This window comes from Myotis myotis, unplaced genomic scaffold (assembly GCF_014108235.1).
Source record: "Myotis myotis isolate mMyoMyo1 unplaced genomic scaffold, mMyoMyo1.p scaffold_m19_p_13, whole genome shotgun sequence".
Lineage (NCBI taxonomy): Eukaryota > Metazoa > Chordata > Mammalia > Chiroptera > Vespertilionidae > Myotis > Myotis myotis.
Window position 1 is genome coordinate 54,178,807 of NW_023416317.1, and position 17,407 is coordinate 54,196,213.

At 46.7% G+C, this 17,407-nt stretch overlaps 1 protein-coding gene across 1 annotated transcript in view; it reads left to right on the forward strand.

The window, feature by feature from the left end:
- CNTN6 (contactin 6) overlaps window positions 1-17,407 on the forward strand; it is a 165,699-nt gene that overhangs the window by 79,342 nt on the left and 68,950 nt on the right. Inside the window, 1 exon segment of the mRNA XM_036333342.1 lies at window positions 2,685-2,780. Within this exon segment, the coding sequence (XP_036189235.1) occupies window positions 2,685-2,780 (96 nt within the window).

The following is a 17,407-nucleotide window of genomic DNA, read 5'->3' on the forward strand; positions in this document are numbered from 1 at the left end:
TATCAAAAAAATAAGTCTTTGTTTTACTATGGTTGCAAATATCAAAAAATTTCTATATGTGACACGGCACCAGAGTTAAGTTAGGGTTTTTCAAAATGCTGACACGCCCAGCTCAAAAGGTTCGCCATCACTGCCCTAAGCTGTATTCTCTTAGCAAAAAAGGACAGAACAAAAATAGAAGCTGGTTCTTCCCTCTGGCCTCTCCTGTAGAAAAACAAATCTAGTGTCCTTAGGCCAGCCGGCGTGGCTCAGTGGGTGAGCACTATGAACCAGGAGGTCATGGTTCGATTCCCGGTCAGGGCTCATGCCTGGGTTGTGGGCTCGATCCCCAGGGGGAGGCATGCAGGAGGCAGCCGATCCATGAGTCTCTCTCATCATGGATGTTTCTATCTCTCTCTCCCTCTCCCTTCCTCTGTTATATCAGTATAATCTAGAGTCCTTAATGATTTTACAGCGCAAAGGAAATTTCATTGGATGCCCCAGCGGCTGCTAACTCGGTGGCCCTCGCCTCAGAATGGTCTGAATTACACCATGTTTCCTACTAGCAGGGGGGAAGCTGAAAATTGGGTCGGACACTTAAAATAGATCTTGTTCCCAGCATGTTCACAGGAAATGGCCCCTCCTGGAAGCAAGGTGGAATTATGTCTTGTCTCTGTTCTGTGAGCCATTACACAGCTTTGAAATCTGAATTATTAACTAAAACCTGCAAACTAGCCCCATTTCCAATGACTGTTTGACAGCTCACAGGACTGACTGACTTTGGAGAGAAGCAGATTTCCTTTTCTGTAGCGAATAGAAACCCCACGGCAACCCTAAACGGCATGGAGAAGTGAGGGCGCGGGCGGGTGCTGTTCACGTGGAAGTGGGCACAATGCCTGCTGGCATCCGTGGTGCCATCGAAACTCCTGGCTTCCGACGAGCAGGGAGCATGGCTGATGTGACAGGAAGCGGGGACCACTGTCAGAGAGCAGTTCCCTCCACAGCTTCTTCATTTCATAGAATCATCTGATTCCTCATAGCTCCTTGGTGACAGTGTTTGGTTTTGTGGCCACTACAAAGTAATGACAATTTCATGGAGCCTTTCCGTGACAAGAGTAAGAAAGAAAACCTTAATATTCTTCCCTGTTATCACTACTAGACGTAGAAACAATAGTTCAATGTTTTGGCTTTTTTATTTTAAACACAGTCTGTTTGCCTGGTTCTTACTGAGTGACGTTTGAAGGGATGGAGCAAGTCACAAAGGACTCAAAGGTCAAGGCAGCAGTTGCAGCCACAGTGCCCGTAGAGGTGGGCTTACTTAGCATCCCTCTGGCCAAGGAGAAAGTGGGTATTTGATTAGAAATCCTCTGTAAGAAACACACAAGGCAAGCCTGGTCCTAAGTTAGGGTAACCCAAGTGGCAGCTGGTGAAGAGCAGGTGGGGAGTGAGGGGAGCGTAGGTGAAGAGAATGGAGTCTATCTTGGTCAAGTATGTTTATTATTAAAAGTAGAGTATATGTAAGAGTTATTACATTCACAAAATCAGAACTATTGCATCTATTTCACCAAACTCTTAGTTTTTAAAATACATTCTTATTTATTTCAGAGAAGAAGGGAGAGGGAGAGGAAGATAGAAACATTAATGATGAGAGAGAATCATGGATTGGCTGCCTCCTGCACGCCCCTACTAGGGATCGAGCCTGCAACCCGGGCATGTGCCCTGACCTGGAATCGAATGGTGACCTCCTGGTTTATGGGTGGATGCTCAACCACTGAACCACATTGGCCAGACCAACTCTTTTACTTTTCATGAATAGAAAGCAAAGTGTACAGAAAGAAACTCACTTGGGAAATAATATTTTTAAGAGAGACAAACAGTGTGGGTGCTTCAAATGGAATCACTCACCTACAAAATGGTTTATTCGAACTGAAGTGTGCTATTTAACTTGTATCTGTGGATTTGTGCATCTGAGGTTCGCATCAGTGAGAGAGAAATATAATGGCGTGCCCTCATGACTGGGCACGTCATAATCAAAGTTGCTATCGCGTATCGAGGTATCGAGTACTGACTTTATTCTCTGCTGATTATGGGGATTAAACATTTTAATCCCCATAACAGCTCTGCTAAGCAGGTCTGCTTATTGCACCTCCTGTCTGCTCAAATGACCCACGCAACACTCTCCTGTGGGTTTCACTAGAAATCTGAAACTATTGCCAAAAACTACCGCCAAAAATGATGTCTGTCCAGCACACGCCTCTGTGGTCCATCTTGTATCAGCAGGGACAGCTTTTGTCTGGGTTTCTTCTTCCTTATAAGGCAGCCCTTCCCAGGGGCACTGCTCACCACTTTCCTGGATTTTCAAGGTCGTCCCCAGAGTCTGGTCCTGAATCATCATGTCCTTCCCTTGATCGTGTAGAGCACCCTCACCCTCCAAACCCCTGTTCTTCCTCCCAAATCTCACCTCCTTTCCCGCTGGACTCCCGGCTGCCGGGGAGAACGGAGTAAACAGATAGTGAGTGATGTCAAGCCATGTGTTTCTTACTGACTCTTTAATCAGAGTATTTAAATTGCTCTTCTGGTCCGTCAACGAGGAGCGTTCATTAGTTATGTTAATGATAAAAATAGTTTAAGATTCTTCCTTATAATGTTTTTTTTTCTTTCTGCAAAATAACTAATTCTAAACCTTTTCTTCTTTCTTTTCCAAGATATCGAAGACTTTGAGACCAAAACGAGAAGCGCGGTGTCCGTCCGAGAAGGTCAAGGCGTGGTGCTCCTCTGCGGGCCACCACCACACTTTGGAGGTACGGCGGGGTGACCGGGGTCCCACATCCACTTGGCCACGTCAGGTCCTGGAGCCAGTGGGAGCCTCATCAAAGCAAAGGACTGTAACCAGACAATCAGTGGGTCCGGGCTGCTTGTCACTACTGGAGCCAATTCAGCAGAGACAGGGTTGGATCATATATGAGTGTTTATTCCCATCCTGCCGGCAGCATGGGAGGGCAGTCAGTCATCCACAAAAATCAGCTCTCTCCACCCCACCAAAAGCCAGCTGCTTATATTGGGTAGAAGGACAGAGATTACATGGGGAAGTAGGCAAAGAGTAGGCCAAATGGGCAGTTTACAGGTAATGCAGACTGGAGATTTGCAAAGACCTGTCGGTACACAAAGGCTGGGGGTCTTCAAAGGGCTAGTGATGTGCAAAGGGCTGGGGGCCTCCAAAGGGCTTAGTGATATGCAAGGGCTGGGGGTCTTCAAAGGGCTGGCGGCTCTGGTTTCTTTAACAGGTTGTTAATCTTCCCGCGGCCATAGGCAGCTCCCTGAGGGGGAGGACGGGCTGCATTTCCAGGTGAGCTCCCAGGTCCCACCTGCACCTCCCAGCCAGGTTAGAATGTGCCTTCTTTAATTAGAACAAAGCAATCCCAGTTAACAGAGCAGGACTGATATTTCTTGCAATTCTAGCTGGTCCCCAACATTCTATTTCTGCCCCTACCAGGACCTTGATGCCTTTCAGGTTCATTGTTCCCACATCCAAACAGTCCTCATCCAAATCTTTCATTTAAAATAATGATTTAAGCAGCCACTCAACCAATCAGTCCTTAAGATGCAGCAGGACACCCAGTGGGGGCAGGGAGCCTCGCTGTGATCTGCTGCCTGTCCCCGCACCGCAGGGACCATTGCGCCCACCTCTTCAGGCTCAGCTCTCTTGTGGGTAGAACCGAGCCTGTAGCCGACATCGCTGTTGCACACGGTAAGTGAGCTCTCGGATGCAAGTTGATTAGTGCAAGGACCAGTGCTTCCTTCCAAGCTGAAAGCTGAGGTTGTTAATTCATGTTGCTTAGCGGGCTCCATGGAGAAGCTCATTCCAACAGTCCTCTTGGCCACATCACAGTAGCTGTTGGGAGAGGAGCGTTCCTCACCACTGGCAGCGTGTGTTGGATGGCACCGACTCCGAGCATCTTCCAGCGATGGGCGCTGAAGCAGCAAATGCCAGTCTCTGTCTGGAATGGATCCCAGCGACCTAAGCCACCCACTGATTCTGCCTCCGCCGGGGGTTGCACTGTCTCACATTCCACACGACTTGGTAGATTCTCCAGCCACAGCGAACCCGGAGGAGGCGTGTGAAGATGTCACAGGGTCACCTCGTTCGGACAGCCCCCGGTCGTGCTGAGGGTGTGAGAGTTGGCACAAGAACAGCAGCAGTACTCACAGCACAGCTCCCAACACGGCGCAGGCATCACCTCCTTGCATCCTCGCCACTGCCTCAGGGAGGCTGGGGGGCTCTTGTTCTGCAATGAGAACCCCGAGGCAGAGGGAGGTCGGGTACCTGTTCCAAGGCCACCGCACAGCTGGTGGGCAGAGAGGCCTCGCGTCTGACCCACCTGCCTGGCTCCCAGCCCCTAGCAGGTCCCCACCACCTGCCTCTGACCACCTGCTTCTCTTACAGCGGGTTCACTCTGGAACGAGAGAACCAGGAAAACAGATGGGACAGATATTAAAAAATGAAATGAAAGCACCTTCTCCCCCAATACGAAACCAAATCGTATTATGTTTCTTTAAAATCTTGAAAAGATTTTCCCATCATTTCCATTCTTTAGAGGAGTCTTCTGAAATGTAGATATAAAAAGGAGAGGAAATTAATTACAACTTGACAGTGTCTTAATTCAATATTATTACTGAGTAGCATGGCAGTCCGCTCACCGGAAATATCACGGGACACGTACAATGTCTTGAAGGCTGTCTGGGGTGAAATAATATTATTCCAGGGCACGCGGACCCCTGATGGTGCAGGAGGACATTTCCCAGTGCCATAATCTAAGGTGACAGGAGAGGGACATCACATCTGTTCGTCACATCTGTCTCTCAGGTCTCTTTAGGCTCTGACTCTGGTCAGAATCTTGGAGGAATCAAAGATTATCGAAGATTATTTTCAACTTTGTTTAAAGAAGGAGAACAGAAATGTAAGCTGTGCGTCAGTCAATGTCACAGCTTAAAAAGGCAGCCCGGCAAGAGGCCTCCCCTCCAACCTCGTCCCCAAGGACGTTAAAGAATATGTTGACCTTGGATGCAAGCCAGGCTTCCTGGGTACAGCGCCCTCTTGCAAAGCCCTGAGACCAAACCTCAGACCTGCCCAGATGACCTGAAATGAAGGTTGAGAGCTGAGTAACTGACCCTTGTGCATCCAGCTGACGGCAAGCTACCTGATGCCACCGTGGCCTCTGTAAGGCGGGAGCAGGACTCCACACGTACGTGTCGATGTTGACCTCACCCGGGAATTGAAAGAGTTTCAGCCTCGATTCTGGGACAGCCCTGGGCTCCCTGGTGCCTGCAAGGCAGGGAGTTTGGACTGTGTTCTTCTCTTCTGTATCGCTCTCCCGGGTCAAAACTGAGGAGGTAGTGACAGACACCTTTTGACCCAACTATACACATAGTCATCAATCCGTTAGAGGGAGAAAGTATTACTAATCATCTTCATCATATTAGCTGCCAATTGTTCCCCTGAGCAAGCACTAGAAGGGCATCCCTTTCACTTCCTCGTTCCACTATTCCAATAGTTCATAACTATTATTTCTAAATGAGGAAACTGACACTCAGAGGCACTCAGGACATTGTTTCTCAGTCCTTAAATAAGGCAAGACGACAACCCGGGACTTTCTGACGTCAAGCGATGCCGGGGGCCGGGAGACGCGCCGTCTCACACACAGACCTCAGCTTGCTCATCCCATCCGCACGCTCACACCTCCAGACTCGCCGAGAGCCCGGGAGTGTCTTTCAGTGACTCATTTAAAGCAGCTCCTTATCCTTCCTTTCCCTTCCTCACCGCCGTGGGAAGGGGAGTTGTGCCAAGAAAGGCTTCGAGAAGGAAGAGAAACATGTTGGCTGGATAACCTTCAAATCGGATGAATAGACAACCAGTTTACAGTGCGCCAACTCTGTAGAGCCCTGGAGAGAGGTTTTCTGTCTTTGTCATTTGCCTTTGGGTTAGCAAGTAGGGAGGTTCAGGTTGGATGGATAGACAGACAGACAGGCAGATGCTAGATAGACAGACGGGTGAGAGTGTTCCATCTCCATGTAAAAAACTACCAAGCACTTCAAGCAACGCCCACTTATTAGAACAGGTTGCTCTGTGGTCAGAAGCCACAGGATGGGGCTGGGCTCGGTGCTCGGTATCTCACAAGGATAAAACCAAGGTCATGACTGGATGGCACTCTTTTCTGGAAAGTCTGAGGAAGAACCCACATCTGAGCTCAATCCCTCATTCCCTCTGTTGACTGGATTCAGTCCCTGCAGTTGTAGAACTAAGGTCCCCACCCACATCCTGTGGCCAGATGTCCAGGGCCACTGTCCTCTTCCAGATGCTCCGTTTCTCGCCTCAGCCCCTCCATCCACAAGACCAGCAGCAGAGGTTCTCCATGACGTCACCTCCGTCTGGTGACTTAGACCTCTAGCCAGGAGGAGCCTCGCCCGGTGCCAGACTCACCTGATAGCATCCTGATCACCAAAGGTCAGGCCCCTTTCTCCACGTCACCTGTGCCGTGGAACCAAACTGAACCTAATCACCTGCTCACAGAAGGGACATTTGACCCCGTTCACAAGTCAGTGGGGGCAGGGGTCAACGGGTCATCTTAGAATTCTGTCAACAGCTGGAAGGAGGAGTGCCATTCACCCAGAGGAGCCCCCAAAAGGGGCAGCGGGTTTGGGGCTGGGGAGATCAGGAGTTTGTTTGAGACGTGCTCACTTTCAGAGGTCAGGTAGGTATGAGTGGCATTTCTTTTTTTTTTTTTTTTTTTTTTATTGGCTATATTCCCTGTGCTATACTTCACTTCCTGGGGACTATTCGGTAACTACCAAATTGTATTTCTTTTTTTTTTTTTTTTGTTTTTTGTTTTTTGTTTTTATTTTTTATTTTTTTTATTTTTTTTTATTGCTTAAAGTATTACAAAGGGTATTACATATGTGTCCATTTTATCCCCCCGCCCTAGACAGTCCCCTAGCCTCCCCTATCCCCCAATGTCTTATGTCCACTGGTTATGCTTCTATGCATGCATACAAGTCCTTTAGTTGATCTCTTACCCCCCTACCTCCTGCCCCGCAACGCTCCCCGGCCTTCCTGCTGCAGTTTGACAATCTGTTTGAGGCAGCTCTGCCTCTGTATCTATTATTGTTCAAAAGTTTATAATGGTCTCTATTATCCATGAATGAGTGAGATCATGTGGTATTTTTCCTTCATTGACTGGCTTATTTCACTTAGCATAATGCTCTCCAGTTCCATCCATGACGTTGCAAATGGTAAGAGTTCCTTCCTTTTTAGAGCAGCATAGTATTCCATCGTGTAGATGTACCACAGTTTTCTAATCCATTCATCTACTGATGGGCACTTAGGCTGTTTCCAGATCTTAGCTATGGTGAATTGTGCTGCTATGAACATAGGGGTGCATATATCCTTTCTGATTGGTGTTTCTGGTTTCTTGGGATATATTCCTAGAAGTGGGATCACAGGGTCAAATGGGAGTTCCATTTGTAGTTTTTTGAGGAAACTCCATACTGTCTTCCATAGTGGCTGCACCAGTCTGCATTCCCACCAGCAGTGCACAAGTGTTCCTTTTTCTCCACATCCTCTCCAGCACTTGTCGTTTGTTGATTTGTTGATGATAGCCAGTCTGACAGGTGTGAGATGGTACCTCATTGTTGTTTTGATTTGCATCTCTCGGATGATTAGTGACTTTGAGCATGTTTTCATATGTCTCTTGGCTTTCTGAATGTCCTCTTTTGAAAGGTGTCTATTTAGGTCCTTTGCCCATTTTTTGATTGGATTGTTTATCTTCCTTTTGTTAAGTTGTATGAGTTCCCTATAAATTTTGGAGATTAGGCCCTTATCGGATATGACATTGGCAAATATGTTTTCCCACACAGTGGGTTTTCTCGTTGTTTTATTGATGGTTTCTTTTGCTGTGCAGAAGCTTTTTATTTTGATGTAGTCCCATTTGTTCATTTTCTCTTTAGTTTCAAGTGCCCTAGGAGCTGTATCAGTGAAGAAATTGCTTCGGCATATGTCTGAGATTTTGTTGCCTTTGGATTCTTCTAGAATTTTTATGGTTTCCTGTCGTACATTTAAGTCCTTTATCCATTTTGAGTTTATTTTTGTGTATGGTGTAAGTTGGTGGTCTAGTTTCATTTTCTTGCATATATCTGTCCAATTTTCCCAGCACCATTTATTGAAGAGACTATCTTGGCTCCATTGTATGTTCTTGCCTCCTTTGTCAAATATTAATTGAGCATATTGGTTTGGGCCGAATTCTGGGCTCTCTATTCTATTCCATTGATCTATATGCCTATTCTTGTGCCAGTACCAGGCAGTTTTGAGAACAGTGGCTTTGTAATACATCTTGATATCTGGTATTGAGATCCCACCTACTTTGGTCTTTTTCAGGATTGCTGCAGCTATTCGAGGTCTTTTTTTATTCCAGATGAATTTTTGGAGAGTTCGTTCTAGATCTCTGAAGTATGCCATTGGTATTTTAATGGGAAGTGCGTTGAATTTATAGATTGCTTTGGGTAGTATGGACATTTTAATGATGTTGATTCTACCAATCCATGAACACGGTATGTTCTTCCATCTGTTTATGTCTTCCTCTATATCTTTTTTCAACGTCCTGTAGTTTTCTGAGTAGAGGTCTTTTACCTCTTTAGTTAAGTTTATTCCTAGGTAGTTTAATTTTTTTGGTGCGATGGTAAACGGGATTGTTTTTATAATCTCTCTTTCTGAAAGTTCACTATTGGTGTATAGAAATGCCTCGGATTTCTTGGGGTTAATTTTGTATCCTGCTACATTGCCAAATTCATGTATTAAGTCCAGTAGCTTTTTGATGGAGTCTCTAGGGTTTTGTATGTATAATATCATGTCGTCTGCAAATAAGGACAGTTTTACTTCCTCTTTTCCAATTTGGATGCCTTTTATTTCTTCTTCTTGCCGAATTGCAATGGCTAACACTTCCAGTACTATGTTGAACAGGAGTGGTGAGAGGGGGCATCCCTGTCTTGTTCCTGTTCTTAGGGGAAATGGTGTTAGTTTTTGTCCATTGAGTATGATGTTGGCTGTGGGCCTGTCATATATGGCTTTTATTATGTTGAGGTATGATCCTTCTACTCCCACCTTGCTGAGAGCTTTTATCAAAAATGGGTGTTGAATTTTGTCAAATGCTTTTTCTGCATCAATTGATATGACCATGTGGTTTTTTTCTTTCAATTTGTTTATGTGATGTATCACGTTTATTGATTTGCGGATATTGTACCATCCTTGCATCCCTGGGATAAATCCTACTTGGTCATGGTGTATGATCTTTCTGATGTACTGCTGGATCCGATTTGCTAAGATTTTGTTGAGGATTTTGGCATCTATGTTCATGAGGGATATTGGCCTGTAATTCTCTTTCATTGTGTTGTCTTTACCTGGTTTTGGTATTAGGGTGATGCTGGCTTCATAGAATGAGCTTGGAAGTGTTCCTTCCTCTTGAATTTTTTGTAGTAGTCTGAGGAGGATAGGTTTTAGTTCTTCCTTGAATGTTTGGTAAAACTCCCCTGTGAAGCCGTCTGGTCCTGGGCTTTTGTTTGCTGGAAGCTTTTTGATGACTGCTTCAATTTCTTCCATAGTTATTGGCCTGTTGAGATTTTTAGATTCTCCCTGATTGAGTTTTGGAATGTTGTATTTTTCTAGGAATTTGTCCATTTCCTCCAGGTTGTCTAGTTTGTTGGAGTAGAGCTGTCCATAGTATTTTTTAACAATCATTTGTATTTCTGTGGGGTCTGTTGTTATTTCGCCTCTATCGTTTCTGATTTTGTTTATTTGGGTCCTCTCTCTTTGCTTCTTGGTGAGTCTGGCTAGAGGTTTGTCAATCTTGTTTATCCTTTCAAAGAACCAGCTCTTGGTTTCATTGATTTTCTGTATTGTTTTTTTGGTCTCTATGTCATTTATTTCTGCTCTAATCTTTATTATCTCCTTCCTTCTGCTCACTCTGGGGTTTTCTTGTTGCTCTCTTTCTAATTCTTTGAGTTGTAGAGTTAGATGATTTACTACCATTTTTTCTTGTTTGTTGAGATAGGCCTGTAGAGCTATAAACTTCCCTCTCAGGACTGCTTTCATTGTGTCCCATAGGTTTTGGATTGTTGTGTTTTCATTGTCATTAGTTTCCAGGATGTTTCGAATTTCTTCTTTGATTTCATTGGTAACCCAATCAATATTTAATAGCATGCTATTCAGCTTCCAGGTGTTTGAGTATTTTGGGTTGTTTTTATTGTAGTTTATTTCTAATATTATGCCATCGTGGTCTGCGAAGACGCTTTTTATGATTTCAATTTTCTTGAATTTGGGGATACTTTGCTTGTGACCCAATATATGGTCTATTTTTGAATATGTCCTATGAGCATTTGAGTAGAATGTATATTCCCTGGCTTTCGGGTGAAGTGTTCTGAAGATGTCTATTAAGTCCATCTGATCTAGTGAGTCATTTAGGATTGCTGTATCTTTGCTGATTATTTGTCTAGAGGACTTATCCAGTGCTGTCAGTGGTGTATTAAAGTCCCCAACTATGATTGTATTGTTGTCGATGTCTCCTTTGATATCTTCCAGGAGTTTTTTTATGAATTTGGGTGCTCCTGCATTGGGTGCATATATGTTTACCAGGATTATATCTTCTTGTTGTATTGATCCCTTTAGTATTATGAAGTGGCCTTCCTTATCTCTTGTTATGGCCTTCACTTTGAGGTCTATTTTGTCCGATATAAGTATTGCTACCCCAGCTTTCTTTTCCTTTCCATTTGCCTGAAAGATATTTTTCCATCCTTTCACTTTCAGTCTGTGTGAGTCCCTTCTAATGAGGTGGGTTTCTTGTAGACAGCAGATGTATGGGTCATGTTTTTTTATCCATTCAGCCACTCGATGTCTTTTGTTTGGAGCATTTAGTCCGTTTACGTTTAAAGTCATTATTGAAAGGTACTTGTTTGTAGGCATTTCTGTTTTTGTGTGGCTGTTTTCTTTCTGAGCTTTTTATTTCTTATTTTTATACCAGTCCCTTTAGCATTCCTTGCATTGCTGGCTTGGTGGTGATAAACTCCCTTAGCCTTTTTTTGTCTGTGAAGCTTCTTATTTCCCCTTCAAGTTTGAATGATAGCCTTGCTGGATAGAGTATTCTTGGATTCAGTCCTTTGCTTTGCATCACTTTGTAAATTTCCGTCCATTCTTTTCTGGCCTGATGTGTTTCTGTTGAGAAATCATTTGACAATCTAATGGGAGATCCCTTGTATGTAACTTTCCGTCTCTCTCTTGCAGCCTGTAAGATTCTCTCTTTGTCCTGAACATTTGCCATGGTAATTATGATGTGTCTTGGTGTGGGTCTTTTTGGGTTCACCTTGTTTGGGACTCTCTGGGCTTGTGTGACTTTTTTCTTCCCCACCTCAGGGAAGTTTTCTGATATTATTTCTTCTAATAGGTTTTCTAATCCTTGTTCATCCTTCTGTTGTTCTGGTACCCCTATTATTCGTATGTTGTTTCGTTTCATGTTGTCCCAAAGCTCCCTTAGGCTCTCCTCCTGTCTTTTCATTTTTTTCTCCATTTGCAGTACGTTTTGGGTGTGTTTTGCTTCCTTGTCTTCTAAATCACTAATTCGGTTCTCCGCTTCTCCTAGTCTACTGTTGATACTTTCAATGGAGTTTTTCATTGCAGCTATATCACTCTTCATATCTTCTTGGGTCTTACTTAAGTTGTTGATTTTTTCATCTGTTTCTTCTAGCTTCTTCCATATGTTATCGATTTTTTCATCTGTTTCTTCTAGCTTCTTCCATATGTTATCGATTTTTTCATCTGTTTCTTCTTGCTTCTTGCTGAGGTTGTCGATTTTTTCCTCCATCCGGTTTATGCACTCTAGGACCCTTATTCTGAATTCTTTTTCTGTCATGTTGCATGCCTCTGTATTACTTAGCTGCTTTTCTGGAGAGTCCTCCTTCTCTTTCCTTTGGGGGTTTCTTTGTCTACCCATGTTTGATCTCACTGACATATCTAGACGTTGAGTCGTTCAGTGGCTGCTCCCTTGGTGGCAGTGACTCCTTGGTCTGCGGTTCCTCTTCGGGCGGTTGCGGTAGCAGCTGCTCTTCAGTTGGCAGCAACTCCTCTGGTGGGTGCTGTTCACAGCTGTGGTGGCTCTTCTGGCTGGTGGGGCGAGGTTTCATGTACAGCTGCTGTTCCTCAGCAGAGGGTGTGGTGCTCAGGAGGTTGCTGTTGCTTGGATCTGCTGTGTTGATTTAAAGGCACAAAATACAACACAACAAGGCACCACGTACCAGGCACTATACACAAATATATTCACGATATTAATAACCCCAAATAAAGGTGACCACCTGAATTAAGAGAATTAGGGGATAAGGAAGAAGGAAGAGAAAAAGAGAAAAGAGAAAAAAGAAAAGAAAATTAGGGACCAAAAAAAGGAGTGCAAAAATGAAATTGGGAAAAAGGAGGGGGGAAAGTAAAAGCGAGAAAAGAAAGGAAAAGAAAAAAAAAGAGCGAAAAGAGAGAATGAAGTGGAAGAGGGGAAGAGACTTTTTATATGAGGAGAATACTCCTATAGAACAGCCATTAATCCCAACAAATTCCAGCAACAGCTCCCTGGAGATGAATGCAAACTAGAAACAACCAATAATATAACGATGAAAATAGAATGGAGAACACTAATCCCAAAATAAAATAAAGAGAAAATAAAATGGCACTTTAAAAAAAATGGTAAAATGGTAGCAGTAATAATACTGGTTAAAAATAAGAAGGTAGTAATTAAAAGGGTAAAATCAGGTGATGGAAAAAAGAAGAAAAAAAAAAAAAGAAGAAGAGGAAAAGAAAAAAAAAAGAAAAAAAAAGAAAAAAAATTGGTTTCTTAGTTAAAAGGTGAAAAAAGAAAAAAAAAATATTGCAGTAGTGAAGGTCCTTCGGTTCTTCTATTCTTCAGTGTGGCTCGCCTTAGACCTGCCAGGTATTCAGGAGAGTGTTGAGTTTCCCTGCGATACACTGTTCCTCTGTGTTGTAAACCACAGTCCTTATTTTAAAGCAAGCCGCATTTGTTTCCCAGACTGCCTTATTTTGTGTTTAGCAAAGAGTCAGTTTGTGGGTCAGCCTCTGGGTGGCAGTGTTCTGGGGTTGGCCTCTGAGGCTACAGGGCCTCTCTGTCCAGTGGAAGTTCACTGCCCAGAGCTGGCTGCGTAAGAGTTACCAGTGCTGTGTTGTTGCTGGGATTGAAAATCCCTCTATAGGCCAGACCCTGTTAACTCCCAGGGACTGATCAGGTTATTTTAATCCTTGATCTCCTACAGGGTGGAATCTGGGTGTGGCTGTGCTCCTTGCCTGGGAGCTGGGGGGAGGAGTCTCACTCTCCGGAGAGAATGGCTGCCTCAGACCTGGGCTCAGGGGTGTCTCAGCACTCAATTCGCTGCCACCTCTCCCGGCCCCCCTTCTCTCCTCAGTCTCTCCCCAGATTCCACTCCTCCGTACACTCTCCCTCTCTTCAGCACAGGTGAGTGTCTGTATCCGAAATGTCCCATGAACAGGGTTCAGTGAAAACAAACAAACAAACGCCGGCCGCGGAAACGGGGAAGGCTTGGTTTCTGTAAGCTTCTTCTCTTACCGGGACTGCATGGTCTGGTCAGCTCTTCAGGCTGCCCCCTTTAGGCTCAGTCCTCTGTGATCACAGACCCAGCTCTCAATTCCCCCGGCAGCACCAGGAATCCCGCGGTTCTCCTTTCCCCTGTTAGGGGCTGTGCCTGTCCCAAGGGACGCGGCTGTCTGCCACGCGGTCTCCCTCCGACTCTCTGGGCTCAGAGGTCTGGCAAACTTTCCTGCCCAAATCCCTGGTTTTTTTACCTTTCCAGGGGAGTTCTGCTCTTCCCGGCTGTAAACCGTCTTGCCAGCTGAGGAATTTTGCCAATTCGGGGTGGATGTTACTAGTTTCAGCTGCTCACTCCATTTGCTCAGGGACACGACCTGGGACGCGTCTGCCTATACCGCCGCCATCTTCCTGAATCAAATTCTGAGTGGCATTTCTGAGCAGGCAGCTGGATTTACGTGGCTGTGAGAGAGATCCGGTTTGGAGAACTACATTTGGGAGTTAGCATAGATACGTGGTGGTTAACACCCTGTGACTGGGTAGAATAATGGGTGCCTACTGTACACTGGGCACAGCGCTGGGCATACCTTAGCCCATGCAACACTTCTTGGAAATTTTCCCCATTCTACACATTGAGTGATTATGTTAAAAAGGTTAGTGTCATTGGGATTAAGATCATGTGTCTGGAGTTCAAGGTGACCCTGTCTACACGCACTGCATGTATTCCACTATCTAATTCATCTGGCACCACCTGCCCCCCCCCCCCCCAGACACATACGTGCTAGATAAAGCATGTAAGAGATAACCAGTGCTCTTATCCCTACTGGAAAGTATGTAAACACTGCCAGAGAGGTGGACTAATTTACCATGGCTTCCCCATCCATGTGACCGACCCATGGCCCGGAGTTCCTGCTCCAGGCCCCAGCTCTGGACCCCTCTACCCACTGTCAGCCTCTCATTCGCCCCCAGTAGGGCTGTTTGCCTTACTGCCCAGCACATGGGACAGAACTCCCACCTTATAGCCTGTCACCAACCCCAGGCTTTCGCCACTGGCCACTGTTGACCACTAGGGGGCGGTAACCCCGCAGTGGGGGCTGCCCTGCATCTTGCGGGTGTTCAGCAGCCTCTCTGGCCTCTAACCACTCCATGGCCTAACCACTCCCAGTCTCCAGAGCAGGAGTGAAAGATGTTAAAGACATTGCCAAGCATTTCCTGGCGGAAACATCACCCCTGCTAGAAGCCCTTGTCAGAGCCCCCGTCACATCATCCGGGGGAGCAAGGGCCTGCCTTCCAGGACCGGCCTCTTCTTCAAGTTGGAGGTTCCCAGCAGCTCCCAGAATCAGGCTGAGTTTTCGTTCCTGTCCAGTAGGCCCAGCCAGCACCCAATCGGGCCTCTGGAACCTGGACTCAGAGGCCTTGGCCTAAACCGCATGCCCCTCTGCAGATCCCACGGCGGCCGGCTCCACCCCAGCCAGGAGGCCCGTGCATCACGGCGTGTGAAGTGCAGGTGGCCCGGCAGTAACTCCAGGACAAATGGGGCCTCCAGTCGAAGTGGTCGTAAAGGTGCGGCCGCTTTCCGGTTTAGCACCGATATTAACGACTTCAGCCCAGAAGAGGAATGATTTTCCTCGGATTAGGTCTTTGCCGACTGAGCTAGCGTCACCGTGATTGACCGCCGAAAGCCTGCCACGTCTAACCCCGCAGCCATGCACAAGGTTTGCGTAAAGTACATTCACTCTGGAATATTCCAAAGGGGGGGTTCCCACTGCATCCGAGCGCTGTGCCTCCAAGCGTTGACTCGTTCATTTTCTACAGCCAGGAGCAGGCCGCCGGGTCAGCGCTTCTGCTCTTGGTCTCTTTCGTGCGCCTCGCTTCCTCTCTAATAAAAACCGCGTCCCCTGTAATGGGTATAATTGCACGTATCTTCTGTGTTTGTATTTTAAATATCACAGTACAAGATATAAGGCTGTAAAAGATGTCAAAACACACTGGTGCTCGGGGAATGGGATTTGTGCATGCTTGAGAGAGCAGCCAGGGAGGCTGCAGCTGCCTCCTGCCGAGCTGCCATTTCCAGTAATAAAACTGTGGAGGCTGTTGTCGGGACGCTCTGGACTGATTACCAACAGGCTCCACGCCACTGCTGAGTCATCCCCGGACCGGCACCGGGACCATTAATAACAGAGGGATGGCGAGGATGGAGGGGGGGGGGGAGGGGTGTGAGGGTGGGGGCGGGGGAGGGATATTTAAAAATGCAATGGTTTCAAATAAAGTGGCTCATGAATTATGCATTTAATTAAGGAAAGCCAAATGGGAAGGATTTTAAACTTCCAATTTGCAGAGGGTTTTTTCTTGCCCTATTAAAAAATAGACAGATTAAGCGCGCAGTGGCTGCTGATGAAACCAAGCAGATGAGGGCCCCTGAAGGCAGGCTGTGTGGATGGAGGGGCAGAGGCGGCCGGGGGAGGGACCATGTGACTGCATCAGCCATCACAGACGGGCAGCCAGGGCCCCTGGCTTGCGGTGGCCGCGGGCACGGTCGTCTCCCTTTAGCCTGCTCCTCTGGAGCATGGCGGGGGGGGGGGGGGGGGGGGGCTCTCAGGCCTTCTCCACCCCAGACAGTCCGTGAACTTCTGTACTGAGAACACGCTCTTCTCCAGGCCCCACAGCTCCCAGAGGCAGGACCACGGGGCCCCGAATCTCCCCAAGTCCAGGGCTTCCCTCTGGGGGTGCTCCTGCAGGGGAGATGGAGTTTGGCCTTGATGTAGGCAATTGTCAACGTGGAGACCGGGCCCAGGTCAGCAGCACCTGGGAATTGTCAGCAGTGGAATTATCTGTGTTGGGGTCGCAGAAGGAGGAACGCCTGAGGCCAGGAGTAGTAAAGAATTATGACCTCATCAGGTCATCTGGAGACCAGATGGGCTGAGCCCCCAAATGGCGACAGCCCCAGGGACAGGGAGTCAGAGATTTTAAAGGACTCCAGGCGGGGATTTTGTGGGCGGAGAATTCTCTGGGTGGGTCCTGAAGGGAAAGACACTGGTCTTGGCCAGTGAAATGCGGTCTGAGCGAAAGGGAATGTCCTGGTGAAGTGGTCTAAAGGTCAGGTCCCAGCGGAGGGTTATCCATTCAATCATTTGATCCAACCTGACAATCTGGCTCCTCCCACCGACAGAGCCCTCACGGGGCAGAGCCCAGAAATCCGGGTTTTACCGAGTCCTCCTGGCCATTCGGGTGCACACTCAAGTTTTAGGATCTCTGCTCTAGACAGGCCGTTTTGGAGAGAATTAGTTGTTAGGGGTTTCACAGATGTGTTCCATTCCCTGCTAATATTGGCTATAGATACATCATTTTGAGTGACAGGTTAACCTTCGATCCCACCAGATTCTGAGACACTGAGCTCAGGGCAGGCAGTGTTGAGGGGGGTGGAGTAGGAGGTGAGGCCCAGTCATCCCACATGTGAGAAGGGCTGGGTATGCCCGGAGCTTGGGGGTTTGAAGGAAGCCTGAGGGTGAGGGAGGGTAGCCATGGCAAGCCCTGACCCACAAAAAGAGAATCAAAGAAACAAAGAAAGGAAAAGAGGTGGTACTGGAGGAGGGAGCAAAGGATGTGGCGTCTGAAGGATCTAGGTCCTCGTCCTTCTCCCTCGTATCAACAATGTGACATCCACACCCTCTCATTAGAGCTCTTTTTTGTGGTTATTATTCTTTATGGAGTCATCCCTATTTCTGGACCGCAGTCTTGCAGGAGCTCCTACAAGTTCCACTCTTGAAGGACATTCTACATATAGGAGCAGG